Source organism: Erinaceus europaeus, chromosome 9 (genome assembly GCF_950295315.1).
Source record: "Erinaceus europaeus chromosome 9, mEriEur2.1, whole genome shotgun sequence".
Lineage (NCBI taxonomy): Eukaryota > Metazoa > Chordata > Mammalia > Eulipotyphla > Erinaceidae > Erinaceus > Erinaceus europaeus.
Genome location: NC_080170.1, coordinates 125,604,008 through 125,621,112, shown reverse-complemented (window position 1 = coordinate 125,621,112; position 17,105 = coordinate 125,604,008). Strand labels below are relative to the sequence as shown.

At 57.0% G+C, this 17,105-nt stretch overlaps 1 protein-coding gene across 1 annotated transcript in view; it reads right to left on the bottom strand.

Annotated features, from left to right (window-relative positions):
- The window catches only part of UBASH3A (ubiquitin associated and SH3 domain containing A), a 32,232-nt gene that overhangs the window by 12,628 nt on the left and 2,499 nt on the right, over positions 1–17,105 (bottom strand). The window contains exons 3-7 of the mRNA XM_060198809.1: positions 15,526–15,712; positions 13,897–14,095; positions 5,942–6,111; positions 4,902–5,110; positions 1,037–1,159 (exon numbers count right to left, since the gene is read on the bottom strand). Of these exons, the coding sequence (XP_060054792.1) occupies positions 1,037–1,159; positions 4,902–5,110; positions 5,942–6,111; positions 13,897–14,095; positions 15,526–15,712 (888 nt within the window). The remainder of the gene's footprint in view (positions 1–1,036; positions 1,160–4,901; positions 5,111–5,941; positions 6,112–13,896; positions 14,096–15,525; positions 15,713–17,105) is intronic.

Below are 17,105 nucleotides of genomic sequence, written 5' to 3'. Positions count from 1 at the left end.
AGGGTCAGTGTGGGATGCAGAAGGTGGAAGGTCTGGCTTCTGTCATTGCTTCCCCGCTGAACATGGGCGTTGGCAGGTGGATCCACACTCCCAGCCCTTCTTCCATATTTATGGATGGAGGGAGGGGGGAGCAGGCGGTGGTGCACCTGGTTAAATGCACACACTACAGCACACAGGACCTGGGTTCAAGCCCCTGGTCCCCACCTCCAAGAGGGAAGCCTCATGAGTGGTGAAGCAGGGCTGCAGGAGTCTCTCTCTCTATCTCCCCTCCTCTCTGTTTCTCTCTGCCCTATCCAAAGAGAGAGAGAGAGAGAGAGGGAGAGGGAGAGGGAGAGGGAGAGGGAGAGGGACAGTGAGCCCACTGGGAGCTGAGCCACCGCAGGGTCTCGGCCGGGAGGAATCACAGGTGTCCTGGGCACCCTTGAGGGCTGAGCTGCCCCCCCCGGCAGCCCCAGAGTCCCAGAGGCCTGCTCCCTCCAGGCTGGTTGGCTGGCTGGGTGGCTGGCTGGGTGACTGGCTGGGTTGCTGGGTGGCTTGGTGGCTGGCTGGCTGGGTGGCTGGGTGGCTGGGTGGGTGGGTGGGTGGCTGGCTGGCTGGCTGGCTGGGTGGCTGGCTGGGTGGCTGGGTGGCTTGGTGGCTTGGTGGCTGGCTGGCTGGGTGGCTGGGTGGCTGGGTGGGTGGGTGGGTGGGTGGCTGGCTGGCTGGGTGGCTGGCTGGGTGGCTGGCTGGGTGGCTGGGTGGCTGGGTGGCTGGGTGGCTGGGTGGGTGGGTGGGTGGCTGGCTGGCTGGCTGGCTGGGTGGCTGGCTGGGTGGCTGGCTGGGTGGCTGGGTGGGTGGGTGGGTGGGTGGCTGGCTGGTTGGCTGGGTGGCTGGGTGGCTGGCTGGCCGGGTAGCTGGCTGGCTGGATGGCTGGGTGGCTGGCTGGGTGGCTGGCTGGCTGGCTGGCTGGCTGGGTGGCTGGGTGGCTGGGTGGCTGGCTGGCTGGCTGGCTGGCCGGGTGGCCGGGTGGCTGGTGGTCCCGCGGCCCATCCCCTGCATTGCCTGTGTGCTGGCCGCGCTCCTGTTCCCAGGTGTGTGCGGAATGGGCGGCTCCCCGCTACGTCTGCCGCCGGCATCCAAGTCCCTCCTGGGCTCCGGGGCCCGGTTGAAGGTGTAGGTCCTGTGGGAGGGTGGGGCTCCTGTCACCATCCACCCTGGACACCGGAGCCCCCTCGCTGCCCAGCAACCATCCGCCTCCCGCAGGCCCTCGCCCAGCCTGGAGCCCAGGGGACGATGCAGCACCGGTCCTGCTGCGCCCGGAGCCCCGGGTTCGATGACTGGCTCTACCGCAAGCGGGAGCTGAGCAGGGCTCTGGTCTGCAGGATACATATGGGCCGGGCGGCAGCACACCTGCTTGAGCGCAGCACATGCACAAGGCCCCGGGTTCGAGCCCCTGGTCCCCACCTGCGGGGGGAAGCTTCAGGAGTGGTGAGGCAGGGCTGCAGGGGTCTCTCTGTCTCTCGCCCTCTCTACTCCTCCCTTCCACGCCCTTCCTCACAGACACCTGCCTGCCACCACGGACGCTGTCACAGAGCCTCCGGGTGGCACAGAAAGTGCTGGCTTCCTCTTCCTGCCTGGAGAGGAGCCGCCTCCATTCCCAGGGTGGCCCCCCGCCCAGTGGGGGCAGGGCAGGGGGGAGCTTGAATTTGGGGGGTTGTCTTTCTTTTAAAAATATTTTTATTTGGGGGTCGGGCGGTAGCGCAGCGGGTTAAGCACAGGCGGTGCCAAGCGCAACGACCGGCATGAGGATCCCGGTTCGAGCCCCCGGCTCCCCACCTGCAGGGGAGTCGCTTCACACGCGGTGAAGCAGGTCTGCAGGTGTCTGTCTTTCTCTCCCCCTCTCTGTCTTCCCCTCCTCTCTCCATTTCTCTCTGTCCTACCAACAACGACAACATCAATAATAATAATAACCACAACAATAAAAAAATAAGGGCAACAAAACGGAAAATAAATAAATGACTAAAATATTAAAAATGTTTTTATTTATTTAGTACTGGATAGAGACAGCCAGAAAGAGAGAGGGTGGGGGAGGCAGAGAGGGAGAGAGAGACAGACACACCTGCAGCCCTGTTTTACCACTTGTGAAGCTCTCCCCCGGCAAGTGGGGACTGGGGGCTTGAACCCGGGTCCTTGAGCACTGTAATGATGGCGGGGTTTTGCCATCATTATGGAGTCACTCTCCACAGAGGCGTGTGGGTGGCTGGCGGGGTCTGAAAGCTCCAGAAATCTACCAGCGGCCCCGGTGCAGCCCCCTCCCCCCCAGCTGGGCAATGCTGCCAGCCGCAGTCTGCCGGCCACGGAGTACTGCTTCCAACATGTGCTCAGGGAGGGATTCGGGGGCTGGGCAGGGCGCAACTGCTTGAGCTCACATGCTCCCATGCACAAGGACCCGGGTTCAAGTCCCCGGCTCCCCACCTGCAGGGGGGAAGCTTCACGAGAGGTGAAGCAGGGTTGCAGTTGTCTCTCTCTCTCCCCTCTCAACTTCTTTCTGTCTTTATCCTAAATAAATAGATCAAATATTATTATTATTTAATATTTATTTATTTCCCTTTTGTTTATCCTTGTTATTTATTGTTGTTGTAATTATTATTGTTGTTGTTCTTGATGTCATCACTATTGGATAGGAGAGAGAAATGGAGAGAGGAGGGGAAGACAGAGAGGGGGAGAGAAAGACAGACACCTGCAGACCTGCTTCACCGCCTGTGAAGCGACTCCCCTGCAGGTGGGGAGCCGGGGGCTCGAACCAGGATCCTTATGCCGGTCCTTGCGCTTTGTGCTACCTGCACTTAACCCGCTGCACTACCGCCCGACTCCCTATAAAATATAATTTATTATTATTATTTTGATATTTATTCCCTTTTGTTGCCCTTGTTGTTTTATTGTTGTAGTTATTATTGTTGTTGTCATTGTTGGATAGGACAGAGAGAAATGGAGAGGGGAGGGGAAGACAGAGGGAGAGAGAAAGACAGACACCTGCAGACCTGCTTCACTGCTTGTGAAGTGACTCCCCTGCAGGTGGGGAGCCAGGGGCTCAAGCCGGGATCCTTATGCCGGTCCTTGTGCTTTGAACCACCTGCGCTTAACCCACTGCACTACCGCCCGACTCCCATAAAAATATTATTTTAAAGCGGTGAGGAGATGGTGCTGCTGCCAGAGTGACCCTCAGCTGAGCTCACCTGCCTGGGCCTCACACCTGAGCCTGCCCTGCTCCACAAGGGGCTCACCTGAGGATCACACCTGACACTCACACTTAGCCCAGGCATCTCCCGTGACTTTTGCCTGTGATACCCACCCACACAGAGGCCCCCACACCCACTGAGGTCCCAGGCCTCACACCCACTGGGTCCCAGACCCCACACCCACTGGGTCCCAGACCCCACACCCACTGGGTCCCAGACCCCACACCCACTGAGGTCCCAGACCCCACACCCACTGGGTCCCAGACCCCACACCCACTGGGTCCCAGGCCCCACACCCACTGAGGTCCCAGGTCCCACACCCACTGAGGTCCCAGGCCCCACACCCACTGAGGTCCCAGACCCCACACCCACTGGGTCCCAGACCCCACACCCACTGAGGTCCCAGACCCCACACCCACTGAGGTCCCAGGCCCCACACCCACTGGGTCCCAGACCCCACACCCACTGAGGTCCCAGGCCTCACACCCACTGAGGTCCCAGGCCCCACACCCACTGAGTTCCCAGACCCCACACCCACTGGGTCCCAGGCCCCACACCCACTGGGTCCCAGGCCCCACACCCACTGGGTCCCAGGCCCCACACCCACTGAGGTCCCAGACCCCACACCCACTGGGTCCCAGGCCCCACACCCACTGAGGTCCCAGACCCCACACCCACTGGGTCCCAGACCCCACACCCACTGAGGTCCCAGGCCCCACACCCACTGGGTCCCAGACCCCACACCCACTGAGGTCCCAGACCCCACACCCATTGGGTCCCAGACCCCACACCCACTGAGGTCCCAGGCCCCACACCCACTGAGGTCCCAGACCCCACACCCACTGAGGTCCCAGACCCCACACCCACTGAGGTCCCAGACCCCACACCCACTGAGGTCCCAGGCCCCACACCCACTGAGGTCCCAGGCCCCACACCCACTGAGGTCCCAGGCCTCACACCCACTGAGGTCCCAGGCCCCACACCCACTGAGGTCCCAGACCCCACACCCACTGGGTCCCAGGCCCCACACCCACTGAGGTCCCAGACCCCACACCCACTGGGTCCCAGGCCCCACACCCACTGAGGTCCCAGACCCCACACCCACTGAGGTCCCAGGCCCCACACCCACTGAGGTCCCAGGCCTCACACCCACTGAGGTCCCAGGCCCCACACCCACTGAGGTCCCAGACCCCACACCCACTGGGTCCCAGGCCCCACACCCACTGAGGTCCCAGACCCCACACCCACTGGGTCCCAGGCCCCACACCCACTGAGGTCCCAGACCCCACACCCACTGAGGTCCCAGACCCCACACCCACTGGGTCCCAGGCCCCACACCCACTGAGGTCCCAGACCCCACACCCACTGAGGTCCCAGGCCCCACACCCACTGAGGTCCCAGGCCCCACACCCACTGGGTCCCAGACCCCACACCCACTGGGTCCCAGACCCCACACCCACTGGGTCCCAGGCCCCACACCCACTGGGTCCCAGACCCGACACCCACTGGGTCCCAGGCCCCACACCCACTGGGTCCCAGACCCGACACCCACTGGGTCCCAGGCCCCACACCCACTGGGTCCCAGACCCCACACCCACTGGGTCCCAGGCCCCACACCCACTGGGTCCCAGACCCGACACCCACTGGGTCCCAGGCCCCACACCCACCGGCCTGGCGGCTCACCGGTGCTTGACCCAGGTGTCACTTTCGTCCGCCCGCTCTGTGTAGTTCTCGGGCAGGAAGCCGCGGCAGCCGGTGCGCTGGGAGGTGCCGATGACCCAGCCCTGGCTGGCCTCGTCCTGCTGAGTGGGGTCCACCAGGATGAAGTCCCCAGGGCGCAGGGCCAGCTCATCCGCGTTCTGCGGCTGGTACTGGAAGAGCACCCGCAGCGTCTGCAGAAGGGTGGAGGCTGCCATGCCCGCCGGGACCCCGGGGACCCGCGCTGCGCCCCTGCCCTCTGCTCAGCGGGAGGTGCCCTCCCCAGCTGGCCTGGCACCCCTGCCCTCGGGCTGCCCTGCCCCAGCGGTGTCAGCTCAGCTTTGGTGTCAGGTCACTGCTGGCCCCACAACCTGTTACTGCCCACCTGCCCCTTCCTTCCCTACCCGCCTCTGCCCAGCTACCCCCCCACCTCCCTGCATCTGTTGGTTGTCATGACAACATGGCTGTCATCTATTTACTGTCAGTCTGTCCACCTCCTGCTTGGGACCCACTTAGTGTCTGTCTGCTGATCATACAGCAAGACATCTCTGCACAGACATTCATGTGCCCATCAGCCATCCATCAGCCATCTATCCATCCCTCTATCCATCTATCATCCATCCATCCATGAGCCATCATCCATCCATCATCCATCCATCTACCTACCTATCACTTCCTCTATTTCCCCACACTTCTAACACAACTCACATCTCTCTTTCCATCCCTCCATCTTCTGTCTTATCTGCCATGTGTCTGTTTGTCCAGCTGTTGCGATCTATCTATCTCGTCATTATATGTCTGTTCTCGGGTTATTATCTACCCATCCGTCCACCAGCTATCGCCTCTCTCTCTCCCTGTCACCTGCCTCTCTTCCGTCTGTCTCTGTCAGGCGTCTCTGCTGTGGAAGGTCCCCCCACCCCGTCCACACCCCTGGGCCAGGCATCCAGCTCCCTCCCTGCGGGGAGCCCCTGCTCTGTGTCCAGACCCGCCGGTGTGGGTGTGGAGGGGCTGGAGGTGCGGCCCACCTGGTAGTGCACGAAGCGCATGTCCCGGGAGTAGAGGGCCGCCGTCCACTGGCAGGCGAGGCCGGGGGGGATGGCCTTGGCCAGCTGCTCCAGCGTCCTCTGGTGGTGGGGGGAGAACTTGTGGGCCAGCGTGAGGTGCAGCTGCTTGGCGCAGGGTTTCACGGTGCAGTCTGCAGGGGCGGGGAGGGTCAGGGTCCCGGGACCCCCCAGGCAAGAGCTCACGGGCAGAGGCCGTCTTGCTCGTCACAGAGATGCAGCCTCTTTGCCCCATTTTCTGGGGGGGTTAATGGCTTACAGTGTGGCTGGGGTACCCAAGACCCCTCCCTCCCTCCCTCCCTCCCTCCCTCCCTCCCTCCCAGAATCCTTTGCTCTGGTGCAGAGCCCCTAGCTTTGAGACCCTTTTCTGCTTTGTTTCCAGAGTCCCAGCCGGCTGAGGTGGCCTGGCCTGTGTGCTGCTCTTTGGGCCCGTCTCACTTAGAGGAAGCCTTTGCGCTCCTTGTCCGGTGAAGCAGCGGAGGGGGCCTCGTCATTTTGAACAGCTGTGTGGAATTGCATTGTGTGTCTAGACTTCAATTTTCTTTGATTTCTTTAGATGTATGTTTCACATTTATTATAGGGTAGAGACAGAGCGAAATTGAGGAGGGAGGGGGAGACGGAGAGAGGGAGAGGCAGAGAGACACCCGCAGCCCTGCTTCCCCCACCGCAGATGGGGACCGGGGGCTTGAACCCGGGTCCTTGTGCCCTGCGACATGTGCGCTCAACCAGGTGCGCCACTACCTGGCCCTTAGATCACAATTTTCTTAGCTACTCCTTGGTCATTGGACATCTGGGTAGCTTCCAAGATTGGGCTAATGTGTACCTAGGTGCACTCCTTTTAATTATTATTAATAATCATCATTGCCATTATTGTTTGAAGAGCCAGGGCCTAGTGCATGTGGCATATCACCACTCAGGACCAGAGCTTCCCTTGCTGCCCTGGGTCCTCCCATGGGGTGCTGGGGCTAGGACCTGAATCGCATGCCTGGAGGCAGGCACCCTGCCTGGTGAGCTGTCTCTCGGCACCCCCTCCCCAATACTCCGACCACCTCCTCTGCCCTGGGCCCTTTGCTGTCTCCTCCCTGTCCCCCAGGCCCTGGTGACACCTCCACGGGACAGGCCCTGTGTGCCAGGACTCTTCCTGCCCCCTGCTGCCTGCCCTGGGCACCCATCACCGTCTTCCTGAGGCGCCTCTGCTCTGTGCCCTAAGCCACCTTGGCCCTCCTCCCGGCCCAGGTCAGAGGGCGGCCGGTTGCCCCAGGTCCCTGGGATCTGATCCCGGATCCGGTTCCGTAGAGCCACAAAGGGGTCTCTGTCTGGGAGGTGGCGTGTCCTGGGGCCTCGGGGATCCGGTGTCCTCTCTCTCTGTCCTCTCGGCCGGTGACCACGGGCCTCCCTGCCGGACTCAGCCTTGGATGGAGGGTCACGGGGAGAGGGGGCCGCTGGCAGCTCTGGGACACTCACGAGACCACCCCCGCCCCTGGGCAGTGCACCGCAGCCGGGACGCACGCCCTCGGGTCTCAGAGGTGGACACTTTGTGGAGCGGGGCTGGTGGAACCCAGGGCCAGGGGCCAGCCCACAGTAGGGAGGAGTTTGGGGTGAGGGTGGGGGATGAAACCGGAGCCACTGTGGGTGATGGAAAGGCCGGCGAGGGAGGGCCGGCTTGCCACGTGTGCCCCAACGTCCCCTCCCGCTGGCCTCACCCCGTCCCCTGAGCTGTCCCTGCCTTGCTTCTCCCCGGGGTGCTGTCATGGGGCCCCTGGCTGGCATGGGGACTTCTTTGCCCCAGGGGGACCCAGGCTGCTGGTGTCACAAATGGCCACCAGGCTGGCTGCTTTAGAATAAGAGCCGCAGTCTCTCACAGGCCAGGGGCCGGGCGTCCTGTCCCGGGGGCCTGTGGGGGGCCAGGGTGGGGTCTCGAGCCATGCCCCCTCCCCACAAGTCTCTCCATCATCTGTCCCCCGTCTCCCCTCAGTTTACGTCCTGTGTGTCACTCTGTCTTCCAGCTGGATCCCCTTCTCTCAGCTCACCTCCGGAATAGCCCTGTTCCCAGACCAGACCCTCCCCAGGTCCTGGGGGCATCAGTGGGGGTCACTGATGGGAAGGGACCCTTTGCACACTCAGCCGGTCAACTTCTATCACGTGGCGGCTGGGTGCGGAGACAGCTCAGAGGTCAAAGCACAAGACTTGCTCTCCAGAGGCTGCAGGTTCCATCCCCGGCTCCTCCTCAGGCCAGAGATGAGCCGTGTTTCTCTCTCTCTCTCCCTCTCTCTCCCGTTCTCTCTCTCTCTCGTGATTCATCCTTTTTAAAAATTTTTTAAAAAAAATTTTTCTTTATGTGTTTATTCCCTTTTGTTGCCCTTGTTTTATTGTTGTAGTTGTTATTGTTGTTATTGTTGTTGGACAGGACAGAGAGAAACAGAGAGAGGAGGGGAAGACAGAGAGGGGGAGAGAAAGACAGACACCTGCAGACCTGCTTCACCGCCTGGGAAGCGACTCCCCTGCAGGTGGGGAGCCGGGGGCTCGAACTGGGATCCTTACGCCGGTCCTTGCGCTTTGCGCCACCTGCGCTTAACCCGCTGCGCTACCACCCAACCCCTGATTTATCCTTTAACAGATGGGGTATGCAGACCCACTTTGGGGTCCAGGGAGAGGAGGTGAGAGGGTGTCACACTGTCCACACACGGCCAGCACACTGTCCCCAGAGCTCAGATGTCCCCAAGGTGGCCGTGGAGTCCAGAGAAGCCCTTGGCCATTAGCACACGGACCCTAGCGGGGACCAGAAGCCGGCAGGAGGGAGGCTGAGGATGCAGGAGGCCAGCCTGCCCCCAACCCCCCAGCAGTGGGCGGGGGCCCTTCCCGGCCCTGTCCTCAGGCCGTGGCACCCCAAGCTCCCCAGGCCCACGGGGTCCCAGAAGTGAGCCGTGAGAAACACATGAAAAAATGCTCCAAGTCTCTGATTGTCAGAGAAATGCAAATCAAGACAACAATGAGATATCACTTCACTCCTGTGAGAATGTCACACATCAGAAAAGGTAACAGCAGCAAATGCTGGAGAGGCTGTGGGGTCAAAGGAACCCTCCTACACTGCTGGTGGGAATGTCAATGGGTCCAACCTCTGTGGAGAACAGTCTGGAGAACTCTCAGAAGGCTAGAAATGGACCTACCCTATGACCCTGCAATTCCTCTCCTGGGGATATATCCTAAGGAACCCACACATCCATCCAAAAAGATCTGTGTACACATATGTTCTTGGCAGCACAATTTGTAATAGCCAAAACCTGGAAGCAACCCAGGTGTCCAACAACAGATGAGTGGCTGAGCAAGTTGTGGTATATATACACCATGGAATACTACTCAGCTGTAAAAAATGGTGACTTCACCGTGTTCAGCCGATCTTGGATGGACCTTGAAAAAATCATGTTGAGTGAAATAAGTCAGAAACAGAAGGATGAATATGGGATGATCTCACTCTCAGGCTGAAGTTGAAAAACAAGATTAGAAAAGAAAACACAAGTCGAATCTGAAATGGAATTGGAGTATTACACCAAAGTAAAAGACTCTGGGGTGGGTGGGTGGGTGGGGAGAATACAGGTCCATGAAAAATGATGAATGAAATAGTGGGGGTTGTATAGTTAAATGGGAATCTGGGGAATGTTATGCATGTAAACAAAAAAAAAAAGAAGTAGAAACGCAAAGCAGAAATTGACTGAGTTTGGAGTATGGCACCAAAGTAAGAAAGCAGAAGTACACTAGAGTTTGCAGTGAGTACCTCCCTAACACTTCCTCTCCACTTTTCCAAGCTTTGGGTCCATGATTGCTCAACAATTTGATTGGCTTCGTATGTTAACTCTCTTTTCAGTCACCAGGTTCCAGATGCCATCAGGATGCCGGCCAGGCTTCCCTGGATTGAAGACCCCACCAATGTGTCTTGGAGCTCTGCTTCCCCAGAGACCCACCCTACTAGGGAAAGAGAGAGGCAGACTGGGAGTATGGACCAACCAGTCAACGCCCATGTTCAGCGGGGAAGCAATTACAGAAGCCAGACCTTCCACCTTCTGCAACCCTCAATGACCCTGGGTCCATGCTCCCAGAGGGATAGAGAATGGGAAAGCTATCAGGGGAGGGGGTGGGATATGGAGACTGGGTGGTGGGAATTGTGTGGAGTTGTACCCCTCCTACCCTATGGTTTTGTTAATTAATCCTTTCTTAAATAAAAAAATAATAAAAAAAAAGACCAAAAAAAAAAAAAAAAGAAGTGAGCCGTTACCCTGTGCAGAGGTAGCAAGGACTCCGTGGCGGCCCAGGGCTCCTCCAGGAATTCACAAAAGACAGGGCTGGAGTCGACCCCCACCCCACCCCACCCCACCCCACCCCACCCCACCCCACCCCACCCCACCCCCACTCCTGTGGTTTCCGGACCTGCTGGCCTTGGAGTAAAGGACGTGGCAGGTAAGGTGAGAGTCCAGAGAGGGAGCGGCCCAGGCTGGAGCCCTGGCTCCACATGTCAGTGTGGCAGCAGCACAGACAGCTCCTGTCTCTCTCTCTGAGTGAATTGCAGCACAGAGTGGTGGAGCGGTGCAGGCCCGGGTCCCGGCCCCACCCCCAGACCAGGCTGAGCCCAGACAAGCTCCCCCCACCCCGCAGAGCCCAGGGCTCATATCTCAGAGTGGTATCCCCTGGCGGGCATCTTACAGGCCTGGGGTGGGGTGGGGGGGTGAGGGGTGGCCTGGTCCCTCTGTGACTGTCCCTCAGTCACATGGTGTGGAAGCCGTTTTCTGATCCCAGATCTCTTGATATTTGTTATCAGAAACATCTGTACGTTAGCTGTTGGGCTCAGGCGAAAATTAGTAAAGTCACAGGTCCCCCTGGAATAGACCTAAAATAGACACCCAGCTTCTACCAAAATGGAGACCCCAAATCTCATCTGATATCCTCTTTCCTTCAGATTCCTGATTATTAAACAATTTGTCCTGCTTTATATCTTCATGCTTTTTAGCCACCAACTTGCAATGCTGCCATGATGCCACCCTGACCTCCCTGGGCAGATGCCTTCACCCATGTGTCCTGGAGCCTCCCCTCCTGAGAGCCCTGCCCCACTAGGGACAGACAGACACAGGGCGGGGGTGTGGATCCACCTGCCAACACCCATGTCCAGTGGAGAAGCAGTGACAGAAGCCAGAACTCCCACCTTCTGCTCCCCATAGAGAATTTGGGTCCATCTTCCCAGAGGGATAAAGAACAGGGAAGCTTCTAATGGAGGGGATGGGACAGGGACTCTGGTGGTGGGAACTGTGTGGAATTGTACCCCTCTTATCCTATGGTCTTGTAGATATTTTTTATTTTATGAATAAAATTAAAAAATTAAAAACCAATAAATTCTCACACCTATGGACATCTAATCTTTGACAAAGGGGCCCAGACTATTACATGGGGAAAGCAGAGTCTCTTCAACAAATGGTGTTGGAAACAATGGGTTGAAACATGCAGAAGAATGAAACTGAACCACTGTATTTCACCAAATACAAAAGTAAATTCCAAGTGGATCAAGGACTTGGATGTTAGACCAGAAACTATCAAATACTTAGAAGAAAATATTGGCAGAACTCTTTTCCGCATAAATTTTAAAGACATCTTCAATGAAACGAATCCAACTACAAGGAAGACTAAGGCAAGTATAAACCTATGGGACTACATCAAATTAAAAAGCTTCTTCACAGCAAAAGAAACCGCTACCCAAACCAAGAGACCCCTCACAGAATGGGAGAAGATCTTTACATGCCATACATCAGATAAGAGTTTAATAACCAACATATATAAAGAGCTTACCAGACTCAACAACAAGACAACAAATAACCCCATCCAAAAATGGGGGGAGGAATTGGACAGAATATTCACCACAGAAGAGATCCAAAAGGCCGAGAAACACATGAAAAAATGCTCCAAGTCTCTGATTGTCAGAGAAATGCAAATCAAGACAACAAGGAGATATCACTTCACTCCTGTGAGAATGTCATACATCAGAAAAGGTAACAGCAGCAAATGCTGGAGAGGGTGTGGGGTCAAAGGAACCCTCCTGCACTGCTGGTGGGAATGTCAGTTGGTCCAACCTCTGTGAAGAACAGTCTGGAGAACTCTCAGAAGGCTAGAAATGGACCTACCCTATGATCCTGCAATTCCTCTCCTGGGGATATATCCTAAGGAACCCAACACATCCATCCCAAAAGATCTGTGTACACATATGTTCTTGGCAGCACAATTTGCAATAGGCAAAATCTGGAAGCAACCCAGGTGTCCAACAACAGATGAGTGGCTGAGCAAGTTGTGGTCTATATACACAATGGAATACTACTCAGCTGTAAAAAATGGTGACTTCACCGTTTTCAGCCGGTCTTGGGTGGAGCTTGAAAAAATCATGTTGAGTGAAATAAGTCAGAAACAGAAGGATGAATATGGGATGATCTCACTCTTAGTCAGAAGTTGCAAAACAAGATCAGGAGAGAAAACACAAGTAGAACCTGAACTGGAATTGGCGTATTGCACCAAAGTAAAAGACTCTGGGGTGGGGGGGGTGGGGAGAATACAGGTCCAAGAAGGATGACAGAGGACCTAGTGGGGGTTGTGTTGTTATATGGGAAACTGGGGAATGTTATGCATGTGCAAACTATTGTATTTACTGTTGAATATAAAACATTAATTCCCCAATAAAAATTAAATAAAAAAACCACAATAAATTCCATTGATTTCACCTCAAGCCTCCGTGCTTACAAACACGTCCGGCTGACTGACTATTCACAGGTGCCCAGTGAGTCAGGCTCCAGGCTGCCCTGCTCCTCACAGCTCCCTCCCCTTACGGCAGAAGGATGGAGAGTGTCAGAGAGAGAGAATGGAGCCCACAGGCCTGGAGCTGGTGCAGAATGTGTCTGCAGCTCCGCCTCGGGCTCCTCCCCTGAAGGATTGGGGTCCATATTCCCAGAGGGGGAGAAATGTCAGGGGAAGATGCCCAGAGGGCTCTGAACCCCAACTCCATCAGGACCCGGAGAGAGAAGAGGAAAAAAAGCAAGGACACTTGGAAGTAGTCACAGGTGTAGGTGTGACTTAGACAGGAAGAGAAGGGAGGACCAGAGGGGAAAAAGATAGATATATATATTCTAGTCAGCCCCTGTCTGTGAGCTTGGGAGAACCACTGCAGTTTCCAACGGAGCGAACAGGGACACAGGACTCTGGGGGTGGGAACGGGGTGGAGTTACACCCCTGAGATCTCACAACTTGGAAAATCAATATTAAGTCACTAAGGAAAATTTTAAAAAAGTGTTTGGTGTTTGTACACAATAGCGTGACCAGGATATTTCTTGAGGTCTCAGGGACTCGCACCTGGCTGGTGACATCCAGACCAAGACTTGCTGTCCTCAAGGTCTAACTCGCTCTCAGTGTCTCCCCCACCTTAAAGGAATTTGCGCTCTGACAGAATTGCTCCTGGGTCCTTTACCCAAAACACGTCTTGGACCTTGCTGTTCCTTCTGACCTGATGTGGTTTTTCCCAATCAGTATCTGTGGGTGGGGCACCCTGACACTCTCCCACCCGAGGGGTCAGGGTGCTGTCCCTCCAGACAGACTACAGAGTGACCCGAGTGATACTCTTCGGATCTCAGGGTCCTGGCACGTGGGGTAGGGTCCCCACGCACGTGCCGGCCATGATGCGTCCTCCTCAGTGCCCCGTGTCCCCAAGGCCTGTCACAGTCAGGCTGGAAAGTCTCGCCAGGCCGCCGCGGCCTGCCCACTCAGCCGAGCTCCTCCACGGACACCCAGGCTCACGGGACACTGAGGGGACAGGCTGGGGGACAGTGGCCAGTGGAAGGGGACAGTCTGGGTTCAACATCTGGGAGCACCTGGCTGCACAGGGAGGGCTGGCTGCTTACCTGCCAGCAGGGAGGCCTCGGCGGCGAAGTCGGCGGCAAACTCTCGGAGGATGTCGGAAGGCTTGTCGGCCAGGAAGAAGCCCAGGTAGCTGACGGAGGCATGCAGGGCCAGGGGCACGTCTGCGGGGAAGGCGCCTAGCACCCGGTCCCCCGCCCGGCGCAGAGCCTCGTACAGGCCGTCCACTCTGTGGTCCTCACACTGTGGGGAGGGGACGGTGCTCAGGGGCCGTGGACACGGTGGCCCCTCTCCCCATGCCGGGAAGACCAGCCACCGTGCGGGCCCCAGGTGAGGCAGCGCTAGGCTCTCTGTCTCTCTCTTCCTTTCAATGTATTTGAAGTTACTGCCTTTTCTTTATTGCTTTTTCTTTTCTTTCTTTCTTTCTTTCTTTCTTTCTTTCTTTCTTTCTTTCTTTCTTTCTTTCTTTCTTTCTTTCTTTCTTTTTTTTGCCTCCAGGGTTATTGCTGGGGCTTGGTGCCGGAACTACGAATCCACGGCTCCTGGTGGCCATTTTCCCCATTTTATTGGACAGGACAGAGGGAAATTGAGAGAGGTGGAAGAAACAGAGAGGGAGAGAGACAGAGAGACACCTGCAGCCCTGATTCACCACTTGTGAAGTGTCCCTCTTGCTGGTGGGGAGCCTGGGGCTCAAACCTGGATCCTCACTTGGGTCCTTGGGCTTCCTATTATGTGTGCTTAGCCCAGTGTGTCATCACTTGGGCCCTTTTATTTCATCTTCTTTTTTTTATATTTTATTTATTTATTTTCTCTTTTGTTGTCCTTGTTGTTTTTTGTTGTTGTTGTAGTTATTATTGTTATTGATGTTGTCGTTGTTAGATAGGACAGAGAGAAATGGAGAGAGGAGGGCAAGACAGAGAGGGGCAGAGAAAGATAGACACCTGCAGACCTGCTTCACCGCTTGTGAAGCGACTCCCCTGCAGGTGGGGAGCCGGGGGCTCGAACCGGGATCCTTATGCCGGTCCTTGTGCTTTGCGCCACCTGCGCTTAACCCACCCACTGAGCTATAGTCCAACTCCCTATTTCATCTTCTTTATTACTTATTTTAATTTAATGTTAGAGGAGAGAGAGGGAGAGGGAGAGAGAGAGAGGACTTTGGAAGGCCAGCCACACACAGAGAGAGAGACCAGAGTCCTGCTCAGCTCTGCTGGGTGGTAGTGCTGGTGGCTGAACCTGGGACCTCAGGGCCTCAGGCAAGAAAGAGATAATTAGAGTTAAAGCTGAAACAGCTGAGTTAAGAGCCCAACTAGCTGGCCAAGCCAACACAGCAACGAAACATCTGGCTAAGAAACGGAGCCGAGGGAAGTCAGAGCAGAACAAGCGAGTCGGAGAACGACTAACAGGATGGGGATGAATTAGAATAAAGACTGGCTGGGTGGGGGTTCAGCTGACAGAGTGCACACCTGGCCCTGCCTGAGCCCCTCGCCCGAGCCCCAGTGGCACAGAGGGCCCCATGGGGTGGTGGAGAGGAGCCGGCTGTCTCACATCTCTGTCTCTGTCAGATCACGGGGCTAGAGCTCAGGAGGAGGCTGCCCAGAGGCACCGGGCTGGTCCTGCCACCCCCCGCCCCGTGACACCCTGAGGCAGGAGACACGGCTGTGGCCGCGGCTCACCGTGAAGAAGTCACAGAGCGTGACGTGCGGGAAGACCTCGTGGGCACGGTTGCGGCTGCACTGGCGCCGGCTCTCTCGCCAGAAGTCCAGCAGCCGCTCCAGCAGGGGCCCCGTCGGGCACAGGAACAGCCCAAACTCCTGCGGGATTGGGTCATCCAGGGAAGGGTCGTCCTGGTGGCTGTGCAGCCTGCGACACACATGGCAGGGACACAGGAGGGCTCGAGGGCCAGTCTGTGTCCAGGGCTCGAGGGCCAGTCTGTGGCCAGGCCTCAGGCCCAGGCCAGCCGCCCTCACAAACACAGACCCAGAGGGCCAGGGAGGGGCAGGGGCAGGGCAGCTCTGCAGTGAGCGCAGAGCCCAGGTGTCTCCTAGCATGGAGAAGTGCTCTTATTATTATCACTGCTGTTAATACTGCTGCTGTCACTTCCGGCTGATGATGGTGCTGAGGACTGAACCGAAACTCTGGAGCTCTGGAGCCCCAGAGAGCAAAGCCCTCCTGCACGATCACTGTGTTGTCTTTCTGTCTGTGTCACCATTACTGTTTTGTCCTCAGAGCCATTGCCCCACCCATCAGAGCAGTCATTGTTTTCTGTCCACAGGTGAGAGGCCAAGACGGGAGCTCGATCTTGGTTTACTGTGGTCTGGGAGGTGGCGCGGAGGATAAGGCACCAGACTCTCCAGCATGAGGTCCTGAGTTCAATCCCCGCAGCATGTCTGGTTCTCTCTCTCTCTCTCTCTTCTTCTTTCTCATTAACAAATAAGGAATAAGCAGAGAGAGAGAGAGAGAGAGAGATTTATGCTTATGAGAGAGAGAGCCCAGGGCACTGCTCAGCCCTGGAACACACTGTAATGGGGCCTGAGGCTTACAAGTCCTGTCCCCTATCCACTGAGCCTTTTCCCTGACCCCTTTATTTAAAAAATCTTCAATTTTTTGTATTATCTCTATTTATTTATTGGCTGGAGGCAGCCAGAGATTGAGAGGGAAGGGGGAGATAGCGAGGGAGAGAGACAGAGAGATACCTGCAGCCCTGCTTCACCGCTTGCAAAGCTTCCCCCCTGCAGGTGGGACTGGGGGCTCGAACCTGGATCTTTGCACATTGTAACATGTGCGCTCAACCAGGTGCACTGCCACCCAGCCCCTAAAAAAGAAATCTTAGTTTTAAGAATATTTTATTATGCATAGAGGCAGAGAAGAATCAAGAGGGAAGCAGAAGACAGAGAGAGAGAGAGAGAGAGAGAGAGAGAGAGAGAGGGATTGAGACCTGTGGCCTTGCTTCACCACTGGTGAAGCTTCCCCCTGCAGGTGGGGAGTGGGGGCTTGAACCCGGGTCCTTGTGCCTGGACCTGGGCATGTCCCCGGTCCCCTGCACACTTGACTCTTGTCCAAGGGACTCACTGTCCGGGGCAGGGGCTCTGCAGCTGGGGGGCTCGTGTGCCCTCGGGGCTGAGGCCCCCTCAGAGCAGGAGGAACTCCCCCCAGCCCTGTCCGGGGACAGAATGACGGCAGGTGGCCAAGCCGGCAGCGCTGGGCTTCAGAGCACCTGCCCTTGCGGACTCAGCATGGAAAACCGGGTGAGGGG